Below are 12,008 nucleotides of genomic sequence, written 5' to 3' on the forward strand. Positions count from 1 at the left end.
ATAGGAAACATACCGGTATCACAAATCGTTCTTTCCCCTTTCTATCCTTCCAGGTTGTCCCTGTTGTACAGAAGTTCATAGTCACCAGGATGGGCCAGGCCTACGTTGAGCCACCGACCTTTGACCTGTCCCTGAGCTACGCGGACTCCAGCCACTTTTCTCCCCTGATATTTGTGCTGTCACCTGGTGCTGACCCAATGGCAGGGCTCGTCAAATTTGCAGAGGAGAAAGGTACAGAATTTTCACAATATGGTAGATGAAGAAAACAACTTGCATCTTTGACTGTTAGAAACTTTTCATACATTATTCTATGGTATAAGCTTAATCATAGACCATAATATTAATGGCCTGCTATTGTATATTAGTAAACTTTGTGATTGTGGATGTTTTCACTAAATCATGAATCCTCCCTACACCAGGAATGGGAGGTTCCAGGCTGCAGACCATCTCCCTTGGCCAAGGGCAAGGACCAATCGCAGAGAAGATGATCGAGAAGGCGGTTGCCGAGGGAACCTGGGTCATCCTTCAGAACTGTCACCTAGCAATAAGCTGGCTGCCAGAGCTGGAGAGAATTTGTGAGGAAGTAAGTGTGACCTTGCTTGGATTGAAAACATTGCAATTGCCATTCATGGCAACTGAGTTGATAAAAAAAATTATCAAAGCTACAGTCAAATGCTATTGACTTAGCTTTGCATTTATAACAGATAATGCACCATCATGTAAGTTCAATGAAAGGCTCTATATTTATGACATTGTAAGATATATGAATTTCATTTTTTTCTCCTTTCTGATAGGTGATCACAGATCCTGAGAAGACGAAGCCAGAGTTCCGGCTCTGGCTGACGTCCTACCCCTCCCCAGCCTTCCCTGTCTCAGCTCTGCAGAATGGTGTGAAGATGACCAACGAGCCACCCAAGGGTCTGAAGGCCAACCTGCTCAGGTCCTACCTGAATGATCCTATCAGTGACCCAGACTTTTTTAATGGATGCAACAAACCTAAGGTACATTTTTGTGGTGTTATGTTATTGCAATAGGACATTCCAAATGCAAGGGCATTCAATGATTTAAAGTTTTGCAGCATTCCTTTAGAAATGTTTTCAATACAAAATCTGGCACTCAACAGCAAGGTAAAAAATGGTAATTTAGAGTTAGTATTTTGATGCATACTTATCTAGCTGACTTGCATTAAATACTCAATGACAATTATCTATTGCAGCATTGGCAGAAGCTGCTGTTTGGTCTGTGCTTCTTCCACGCACTGGTGCAGGAGCGGCGCAACTTTGGTCCCCTGGGGTGGAACATTCCATATGAGTTCAATGAGTCCGACCTCAGGATCAGCGTCAAGCAGCTGCAGATGTTCCTCAACGACTACGACAAGGTCCCACTCGACGCCCTGACGTATCTAACCGGGGAGTGTAACTACGGAGGGAGAGTGACTGACGAGCGTGACCGTCGTCTCCTCACCAGCATATTGGCAATCTTCTACTGCCCACAGATCACCCAGGACGATAAGTACAAGCTATCCCCCAGTGGTTTGTACTACGCACCTCAGCAAGGTAGCTACGACTCCTTTGTCGAGTATGTGCGAGCGTTGCCATGGACACCACACCCTGAGGTGTTTGGTCTCCACGAGAACGCAGACATCTCCAAGGAGCAGCAGGAGACGCAGCAGCTGCTGGATGGGATCCTGCTGACCCAGCCTCGCCAGGCGGCAGGGGGAGGCAAGTCTGCAGAGGACCTCATCCTGGAACTGGCCTCAGACATCCTCTCCAAGATCCCTCCTAACTTCAACTTGGAACAAGTGCAGGTAATTTGAGATAACTTGCAAACACAGTAGCAGCAGACAATCCATGGTTCCAAACTGTTATAATTGCAAATTGAACTGAAATAGGTTTACTAATCAAAAATTGATGGTCTTGAATCACTCAAATTCTAACTTACTGTTAGAACATGTATCCTTATATTCCTTTCATTACTCAATTTATCCTCCTTCTTATCTTCATTTCAGACCAAGTATCCAGTCCGTTATGAGGAGTCCATGAACACAGTGCTGGTTCAGGAGCTGATCCGGTTCAACCGCCTCATCACGGTCATCCGCACCAGTCTGCAGGACATCCGCAAGGCCACCAACGGGCTGGTGGTCATGTCATCAGAACTGGAGGATGTGTTCGACAGCATGATGGTTGGAAAGGTAAGATACACTTTTCATTGATGAAACATCATCATTTGATACAACCTTAAGAGTATGGACATTCCAAAGATTTTTACCAGTGTTTTAGGAAAGATGATCTGATGAAGGTTGTTGCTATCCCTCCCTTCAACATTCAAAGAGAAAAGTTGCCATTCAGAACATCAAGTATTTCAAGAGACAGAAGAGATTCCCAAAGATGTCACTAAAAGACATTGGTGATTCCCTTAGTATTTCTCATGTTTCTCCTCTCTTTATTTCAGATCCCTGCCATGTGGGCTGCCAAGTCTTACCCATCTCTCAAACCCCTGGGCAGCTACATTGCTGACCTGATAGCCAGACTGCAGTTCTTCCAGGTGTGGATAGATGGCGGTCCTCCCCATGTGTTCTGGTTATCAGGGTTCTACTTCACCCACTCCTTCATGACTGGTGCCATACAGAACTATGCCAGGAAGTACAAGATCCCCATCGACCACCTGGCCTTCGAGTTCTTTGTGCAGAAGGAGGAGAAGAAGATGCCAGGCAAACCAGTAAGATCTTGAATACTGAACTCATGAAACAATATCAAACTGTTTCACCTTGCTGTCTCCAATTCCTTACTCAATAACAATATCATCTTTGAAAATATTCTTAACGGTCAAAAGTACAATTTGAAAGTAGAATTTCAATCTAAGACCCCAGTAACCAGTTTGAATTGAGTTGAATGCAGTTATCAAAGTGTAAACTAGTGTAGAATGTTATAGTCTACATTGATAAGTTGAACGCTAAAAGATACACTATCTTGTCCCCTAGACTGATGGAGTGTACGTGAGAGGCCTGTTCCTCGAGGGTGCACGTTGGGACCGACAGAAAGGACTTCTAGCAGAGTCTCTACCCAAAATCCTCTATGACACCCTGCCAGTCATATGGCTGAAACCAGGAAAGATATCAGAGATCACAGAAAAGGCAACCTATGAGTGTCCAGGTAAAGGACTTGCTTTTTTTTTGTCATTTAACACATTTAAGCTAAGAGTAGATAAACCTGGCAAAACCTAGTTATGAATGTCTGCAGCCGCCATGCATCAGACCCTGATGCTTGCGAATGATTGATTGAACATACATGTGTATTAACTACTCACTATTCTTTGAGCACCCATGTAAAGCTGTAAGCAATTTAAGGATTTACACTTCTCTTGATATAAAATGAAAATTCAACTTTGGTCACAAAAAATGAATGTTAGAAAATACCAAACAAGCCCGCCTACTAATGAATGTGTTTTATGATCCACATCCACAGTGTATAAGACTAGTGCACGGCGTGGTGTCCTCTCAACGACTGGTCACTCCACAAACTATGTGCTCAGTATCCAGCTACCAACCGACCAACCACAGGACCACTGGATCATCCGCGGGGTGGCTGGACTCTGTCAGCTCAATGATTAGCGTGGGCCTGTGTGATAAAACCAGAGCCTCATCACTACCTTCAATCCCCCCCCCCCCAACACCACTATACCAGCTGTAAAACACAGTCTCTCCTCATAACAAACCTTTAACACTTGAGAAAGACAGATTAATCTGTAACACAAACATATCTACCCACAAATTACTACATTGTATGATGCCTTAACAACTACATGTGAATTGTGTAACTACCAGGCCTCCGATGTTCTAACATTATTCAATAGCCTCTGATTTTGGTCCTTCACACTTCTGTATGATCATGAAACCTCAATGTTTGCCGAGAGACCTAACATTCTCGTTACCTGTACATTTCTGTATGCAACTACAAATGATTTCATACTCTTTACCACATACAAACTGAAACCTCTGACAACATTGAAAAGTGCAATGCCCTCCCCATGGGTGATAATGCAACTTTGTATAATATGTTTGGGTCGAAAAATCATCTTTCCGTGTGTACATACTACTGCAGCAGAGTGCACTGCAATAAGAACACACTAGTCTTGTCAAACCAAGAATACTGTTATTGTACCAGAAGCAGTACTTGTAACAGAGTATCATAACTAAAAATCAAGATAACTAATTGTGTACATACTTTTGTTTTGTATAAATTGTTTTGCATGTCTGTCACTGCCTGTAAATGATTATCAATGTTTATCAGAAACCACATTGTGCTAGTGACAATCTAAAGGTTAAGAGCGAATTGCTGCTTAAGAATAAGTTTTTAATTGAAGTGGAGCAAAATGTAGCCAGCCATACCAAGTGAGGATGCACAGTGTTTAGTACAGTGTATATACACAAATAATCAAAGTGAACTATTGGTGAAATTATATTTTTATATCTAATGAGATTCTCGTGCTGAATAAAGCTCTTCATGTTGTACATAGTTACACTTTTGTATGTACATTATTTAGGGTTGGATACACTTACATCCAGGCAGTCATCTTGTCGTATCCTTAATGGACACGATCATATACGGTCAGGTACGATTTATATTTGTTATGTATCCAAATATTTGGATCCTGTTATCCGGACTATTTTGGATTGTATATATAAGATAAGTATTTTTCACAAATGCGGCACCCGCTAAGCAGATTTCATTGGCATCTTTTTACATCCTTATATAGGCCATGTTGATTTGATTTTTTGACATCTTCTTGGGACCCCAAAACTGAAATAAAAGACCAATGATTATCAAATCTATGTGGTTAGGAAAGGTGAACAAAACTAAACACACATAGTATGCTACACCAAAATATAGGTTCTTCATTTTTGTTCAGAAAGTTTAACTTGTGGTTTATTAGTCTAAAAGCAGAAATCCATGCACAGTTTCAACATTTCTACAGGAACAGCCAATTAATTGCACAAAATTGAACCAACACATAATAACATGTAAATGTGCCTTACATGAAATATATAAAATGCCATGAGCAGAAAGCCAAATTCACATTGATAGATAATGTTTGGAATGTGAAAATTATGTTTTATGCTCTCTTATAATGTCATAATGTCAATTTGTTGCATTACCTTCATTCTGTGCTCCTAAGATAAGTTCTCCTGAGGTATTTTCAAATAGTTTATTCCAGCTTCCCCCTTACAACTTCAGTACCACAGAAGGCAACACTGACTTATTGGATTTAATGGACAGGTTGTAAAGCCGTTTCAGCACCAAGGACAGGTCGGTGCGCGATAATCTACACCCTTCGTTTTCGGCGTTATTAGTTCAAACAACAGCCTCTACCAGCAAACGCGCTGTTTTGGTTATAACCTTAATGATAATGTCTTCAACACAAGATATACAAGTAAACTATGAACAGAAAGCAGATAAGGATTTTGTAAGTGGTTTCAAGTGATGTTTAGCTGTCTTCTGCCTCCTCCACCAGAGAGGGTAGGCTCAGCTGGGGCAGGCCGTCCTTTTCCCGGCGGGACTTGGAGCCCCTCCGACCCATCGCCGAGACGGCCAGCAGTCGAACGGAAGCCGTCTCTTCCATGACATTCTGCATAGGTGCACATCAAACGTCAGTTCAGCTATATCTTTGTTTTGTTATATCTAAACCGGAAACGTATTTGCCACAGCGACATTTCTGTAACGTAACTTGTACGTAAACCTGGCATGGATGGGATGGGGAATGGGAAGGTAAAAGATCTAAACGTTCTTACGTCAAAGAAGATTTTTGTGCGTTGCTCCAGCTGCTCCACATGCTTCAACACGGCTACAATAGCCTGGTCCTCAGGGATGATAGGTGCCGCGCCTGACGTCCCCGCGGCAGTAGACGGCTGTATGGGGGGTAGAGATACCCCGGTGGCTGGACCGGCATTTATCGGGGGCAGTCTGCCAGCGATGGGCGGCAGTGGCACTGATGGAGAGACTTGGAAAGGTGTGCCCGGCGACTTGGTCGGGGGGGCCGGACCTACAGAGTTCTTGCAGGGCTGTAGCAAAGAGAAACAGTTGCATAGGAGGAGATATCCCGCGATTAGTAACTCCTGGACACCGCCGTAGCATAGAACACATTGGTTCAGCTAGGGCAAGGCTCTCTCAGCTTTCTCGTAAAGCATTAGAAATTATCATTTGAGCATATCTTCGTGTGCGGATTTACCTGTGGCATGATCGAAGACCTCCGTTGGTGGGTCAGTTTCGTTTCCAGGGTCTCCATCTTCCGGTCCACGTTAGTCACCTTCGTGTTCAGACTCTCGGACATGGAGTCCCGCAGGCGCCAGTCTGAGAGTGGGAATAGATACGTACAAAATGAAAGAAACCGAGCCACCGTAGAGTCGCATATCAATGAAATCGCTAATTTGTGAATATTTTTAGAAATGTAATGACATGGGCCCCGCGTCCAGTACAACTCACCGATGTCGAACCTACTCATCTGTCGCCAGTCGTTAAGCGCCACGTACAGCTGATGGAGTAGCAGCTTGAAGCGCAGGCGTTGGGCCGACTCATTCTCTACAACGCCCTTGTACCTGCCGTGCTTCTTACAGTTGTAGATACGCCACACAGCCTGGATACAGCGGGCTGCCCCGGACTTTCTGTTCTTGACGAATCCTGGGGAGAAGAGCGCATTATGGAATGGGGGACAATAAATGTCTTTATTGCTCTAGTTAAGAAATGCTAAGCCAACGGTAAAGATGCTTGAGTTTCAGACAGATGTACTCACTGTTGTGTTCGTCGTACGCGAGAATCCTTTTCTCGTCCTCGGTAAGAGTGAGCTGCTGTTGCACGACCCCGATGACCAGCGCCATCAGGAGGATGCCGAAGATGGACGAGAGGCTGATGAACACGCGGCCGCCCACACTGTTCGGCACGACGTCACCGAAGCCGAGCGATGTCATCGTAACTACCATTAACCATGTGACATCCTTTTGAGAAAAAGAGACAATTAAAGAACTTGTGTTTGTGATCCGCCTTGAAATTCACTTTTTCAATCATAGGTTTACAACCAATCTGTGCAAAGACTCTTTAAGATAAGACCTTGTAGAAGTAATGAGAAGGGAGACTTCGTTCTCAAAAACTAGCGCCCGACACAGTCGAGGCGTTCTCAGCAACTACCTTTAACTTGTCTACCACATTCCTCAACAACCAAATTCCAGTAACGACTTACCTTATAACTCCTATATAGGCCGGCGGCTCTGTCCAGGGCGAACACCACGTATCCAACCACGAAGGCGTCGAACAGGTACAGCGTGAAGATGATCGTAAACGGATGCTTCATGAAGAACGACTTGAACTGAAAGGTATCACTTAAGTCCTTCTGCATGAAGGACACTAGCAGACGGATGGACGCGGACTTCGCAATTTTGTTGTGGTTCTAAGGGTGTACAAAAAGGATTTTAGAAAAAAGTAAGAACAGGACGTGATAGCTAGACTTTGAACTGTTTCGACAAGATCTAACATGCGAGATCAGGAGCTCAAGGCACTTTACACGACTTCCCTCACTCCATCCAGGTGTAAAATGGGTATATTAATCTCTGCACTTTGCATTGTTAAGATACGATATGAAAAACTTGAGTGCTGTGCCACGTCGTCCTTGTCTGTCAAGAAGATCTTGTTTTCGTGACGTCGCAGCAATATATACCTCTCACCTTTAAGAATCGGAAGAGGTGGTATGTCCTGACCAACACGATGAGCTGTAGTTCTGGCGATATGTATAGATGTAGTATCGGAGGTACGTGGAGGAAGCTGACCACTAGCTCTATCGCCATGGGGTACCGGGAGGGGACCTTACACAGGCTGGCATTTTCAGGAACACGGTGTCGTATCTTCAGTAGGTCCAGTTCCTGTTTGTAGTATCTATCATACAACATACAATACCTTTAGGTTTTGTGGTATGGAGCATATGGCAGAGAGCTGAAAAAAGATGATGTTCTTTTTGGAATAGCCTCGGTGAATACTGAATGATAGAGTGCAAATGCGTCTGTTTTGTCGAGGAAAAAACCTATGAATCCTCTGCTATCTGACATCAGTGCATCAGATCGTGATTCGTTCACTTCTGGGAACATTATATCTCGATTGTTGCCGTTTCTTCATCGTCTGAACTTACCTATATATTAACGCTGTGGTCAGCAGAGATAGAAGCGTCATAACGACGTTGATGGCGAAGCCAGCTATGAACATCACCGGAGCGGAAGAAAACATCTCTTGGATAGTGTTGTTGCTTGCAATTGTGTCGTGGTATAGTCGAGATCTGAGGGGAAAATGACTGCTGGTAAATTGATCATACACAAGATTGCTTGACATAACGCAGTTTCCCATCCTTTCTCAATCTCTTTTTTTCATATCTATCAATGAGATCACGCCGCTGTATGCTGCTTACAATATTTTCCATCGTTATCAGTATATATTTCAATCCCTCTACACTAACTGAACAGCCTCCAGAAGTCACCTATAATTCAGCTCCACGTCAGGGAAAGTAAGCATCACGGCCATGTAAGCTGACAGTAGAAGGCAGGTTGAGATCCGCTTTTTGCTCTCCCCGAGTTCTACTTTCATCCGTTCCACCGTTTGGAACTCCTGGAACAAGCAACCCAGAACACCTGAAACACAAGATGACACACAAGGCATCGGTAACACATCTAACGTTAGGAATCATACATTTCCAAGAAGTGACCTGGGACGTTGTTGTGTGCAACATAAGATTTTACAACAGTCAAGACTACCATATTACATTATTGAGTTTACAGTGCCCACTTTTGACATGCTTCCAGCCTAAGTTAACTAACACACACGGCAACCGTTTGTGCGCGATAAAGTTTGATCGATACGTCACTGATCCAAATTTGTCTCGCAAAGACTTTTTTATATCCACGTCTTCCCTATGAATTGCCCAGAATATCTGAGCCATCCTAAGTGACTCACCTTTACTGTCCTCATCTGACCCCACTCGTGGTCTCTGGCTCTCCACATCCTGGATCCCATGACTCTTTAAGAACCTGGAAAAAGCTGACGGACGACCTGACATATTGACACCCGCTATTCACTTGGGTTAACCATTGGTTTCACTGTCTCAGGTGAATCTCAAAGTCCGTCTGTTTTGCGTATACATGACTCCTTGGTAGAAAGGTTCTATTTGAAACAGTCGCCGAGCAAAGTGGCGTTCAAAGATTGGAGAGTTCGATAGAACGTTACAAAAGAAACGGGTTCTAGAACTGGTGTTCTATATGACGTGTTTCCTTCTTCTGGCTCGGTTCGGGTGAAAATAAAAATCTACCCTGTTGCTTGAGTATCTTTTTTGGTTGTAAATACGTAACATTTTTCGTTGTGAATACAATCAATTCTTTTAGGTTATAGATCAAAGGACGACGGGGTATCTCTCCGCCGAGGACGTTCCCTGGTTGGTCAGACGACGCACCGCGCGTCTTTCCCAACAAGCCGAATTCCTTAGCCTATCGCCCATGATATCAGCTGGGGTGAAAGAGCTTTGTGTCAGGCAACACAGCAAGCCTGATGGAATAGTTAGGCTAGTCGACTTTCTTGTTGACAGGAAGAAGTCCACTAAACCGCCACATTAGAGTACTCATTAACATCTGAATCCATATTCCCGTCTGAGAGGGATATCAAATCATTTACAGGTCATAATGCAGACACATGAGGAAATGAACAAACAGTAATAATACATTGACATACAAAAGTGAAATTATTTGCACAAAATCATTTTATGTGTAGTTCATTTCCATCATCTTTACTTGATTTATAAAATGGAGCAAGTCAGTTGTCAAAATAATTTGATGAAAAGACCAATAGAAATCTCCTGTGATGTAACGTTAAAGAAGACTTGAGTTAATGTTACCTGTCATTGAAACAATACCAATCCAAAGTCCCTTACTCTAATACATTAACCTGCCGTATCTGATTCTATGAAGTAAAAATAATCACTGGATACAAACAAGAAACACTCATACACAGATAACATACCACACTAACTTGTTATGCTGCTGATTCTTGAATATCCCATGGATCCTGCCTCTATCTTTAGTCCCAAAGAGTTTCAAATGCATGTGTGAAGACATTTTTGTAATAGAAGTCTGGTGGACTATGCCAGTTCACAATTGATTTGCTGGTGAAACAGGCATTACTCAATGTGATCTTTTTTTATAGAACCATGACAACCTTGTCAACGTGAACAGTAAATAATGAAGCCACACCATCAAAGTTAATGAAAACATAAGTTCCAGTCCAGAAAATGAATGATTTGTTAAAGTGACATGAAAAAGACTAAAAAGTGCAAAAAAAATTCATGAAGTTCCTGCTCATTCATTCTTATTTTTGGTGAAAACATGGCTACTTAATTGTAATCTATGTGCCTACAGTTCATCTTGCCTTCAGCTATTTTCACAGTTAACATTTGTCTTGAAGACAGCGGTACAAGAAACAGCTGGCTTCAATATAAATACATAAAGTAACACACTTGTGACAATACATTTCCACAGACTGTCCATTCTTTCCCATCCTACATTTCCAAATTACTACCATACAAAAGCCATCACTGTCATACACTTTTATGTATCTTCATTTAGTAAGTAACACAAGATATACAATGTAACATTTTCAATTCAATTTCTCTTAATATCATTTATATTAACAAATTGTTAACAAAAGCAGTCCAATCAATACAAAACTTTACGTTGAGAGATGAACATTTTACAAAATATTGTAACAGCCATGCTCAAGTCATGTTACATGTAGAATGAATCAATCATGGATACACTAATATTTTCAACCTTTCCTGTACTCCACTATACCTGTTGGATACAAATGTCCTACTTCTATTGTTCTGACATTTCAAAAATTGAAAATGTTTGTCACAGCCAACTTATCTGAGTTAACAATGTGACACACTTACATATTTTCGTGTGCTGGTAAAATAGGACGATTTGTGTATAATATAATATACAGTGCAATTGTAATATAATTCATTGGCAGTGGAGACCGAGTATGTGAAATGACATCAAAATAGTGAATAAGATTACATTATTCATCTAAACCATTTAAGTTTGCAAGCAGGTTTCTAAATAATTTAGAAACATCAAACCAGTACTACAAAGGACACAACCATGTAATTTATAGTCAGCTAACGTTTGAGTAATCTTTTGGCTTCCTTTCTTGTGTCATTATCAATTTCGTTTTATTGACTTCGCCAAGAAGTCTATGTTTTGATGCTTGTCTGTGTGTCTGTTAGTGAACAGAATAAGTCGAGAACGCCTGGATGGATTGTTGTCGTATTTGGTGTGTTGATGTGTATGTGGGAAATCTCAAGATGATTAGATTTTGGGCGAAGTACTTTGCATAATTAACGAGAAAAGTGTAAAAATGTGTTATATTATATCATCGGTCTCTGTACCAGGCAGCTGAGGGAGCTCAGGCTGGCAGGCTGGTGACCCTGGGGTCATCTTCCAGAAGGCCTGGCTCCTGCCCTGCTGTCAAGTGGAATTAATCTATACATATATATAAAGTCTGTTTCTTAGTTACAACACACATTCCCTCCAGAATTCTGTGGTACTCGTGATGGTAGGTCTACTTATTACCTTCATCAAGAAGCTTATTTTTTTATGCTTGTCTGTGTGTCTGTTAGTGAACATGATAAGTCGAGAATGCCTGGATGGATTGTTGTCGTATTTGGTGTGTTGGTGTGTATGTGGGAAATCTCAAGATGATTAGATTTTGGGCGAAGTACTTTGCATAATTAACGAGAAAAGTGTAGAAATGTGTTATATTGTATACTCAGTATGTGTTCTGGCTGCGACGTGTTTGAAGAAGTATTTGATGAATGGTGGATGTAATATATATAGATATCAACTATGCAAATGAAGACCTCATTTGCATAATTAATGAGGAAATGCTATAACTCAAGATGGGCTTGATGAATGGTCATGATTTTTGGTA

General features: G+C 42.0%; 2 protein-coding genes across 7 annotated transcripts in view; one reads left to right on the plus strand and one right to left on the minus strand.

Moving 5' to 3' along the window:
• The window catches only part of LOC136435189 (dynein axonemal heavy chain 3-like), a 64,859-nt gene extending 60,341 nt beyond the window's left edge, over positions 1 to 4,518 (plus strand). For all 6 annotated transcript variants that reach the window (XM_066428448.1, XM_066428450.1, XM_066428449.1 and 3 more), the window contains 8 exons: positions 54 to 231; positions 420 to 583; positions 795 to 1,001; positions 1,217 to 1,807; positions 2,009 to 2,191; positions 2,452 to 2,718; positions 2,981 to 3,152; positions 3,465 to 4,518. In XM_066428448.1, the coding sequence (XP_066284545.1) occupies positions 54 to 231; positions 420 to 583; positions 795 to 1,001; positions 1,217 to 1,807; positions 2,009 to 2,191; positions 2,452 to 2,718; positions 2,981 to 3,152; positions 3,465 to 3,610 (1,908 nt within the window). In that variant the 3' untranslated portion in view covers positions 3,611 to 4,518. The remainder of the gene's footprint in view (positions 1 to 53; positions 232 to 419; positions 584 to 794; positions 1,002 to 1,216; positions 1,808 to 2,008; positions 2,192 to 2,451; positions 2,719 to 2,980; positions 3,153 to 3,464) is intronic.
• Positions 4,519 to 5,191: 673 nt separating this feature from the next.
• Positions 5,192 to 9,656, minus strand: LOC136435191 (intermediate conductance calcium-activated potassium channel protein 4-like). Its single transcript, XM_066428454.1, has 10 exons — positions 8,985 to 9,656; positions 8,512 to 8,662; positions 8,170 to 8,313; positions 7,712 to 7,919; positions 7,231 to 7,437; positions 6,787 to 6,988; positions 6,480 to 6,674; positions 6,226 to 6,347; positions 5,789 to 6,058; positions 5,192 to 5,625 (listed from the first exon to the last, which is right to left on the minus strand). Exons 1-10 carry the CDS (start codon positions 9,085 to 9,087, stop codon positions 5,485 to 5,487), a joined length of 1,743 nt encoding a protein of 580 aa, XP_066284551.1. The 5' UTR covers positions 9,088 to 9,656; the 3' UTR covers positions 5,192 to 5,484.
• Between the last annotated feature and the right edge of the window lie 2,352 nt (positions 9,657 to 12,008).

This window comes from Branchiostoma lanceolatum, chromosome 5, assembly GCF_035083965.1.
Source record: "Branchiostoma lanceolatum isolate klBraLanc5 chromosome 5, klBraLanc5.hap2, whole genome shotgun sequence".
Classification (NCBI taxonomy): domain Eukaryota; kingdom Metazoa; phylum Chordata; class Leptocardii; order Amphioxiformes; family Branchiostomatidae; genus Branchiostoma; species Branchiostoma lanceolatum.

What these genes read in the sequence shown, in the direction of transcription:
- LOC136435191 (XM_066428454.1), bottom strand. Translation starts at nt 9,087, where the DNA reads ATGTCAGGTCGTCCGTCAGCTTTTTCCAGGTTCTTAAAGAGTCATGGG. An exon ending in GTCAGATGAGGACAGTAAAG is followed by an intron (nt 8,663 to 8,984) that starts GTGAGTCACTTA and finishes CTTGTGTTTCAG; the next exon opens with GTGTTCTGGGTTGCTTGTTC. An exon ending in CGCGTACGACGAACACAACA is followed by an intron (nt 6,675 to 6,786) that starts GTGAGTACATCT and finishes TCTTCTCCCCAG; the next exon opens with GATTCGTCAAGAACAGAAAG.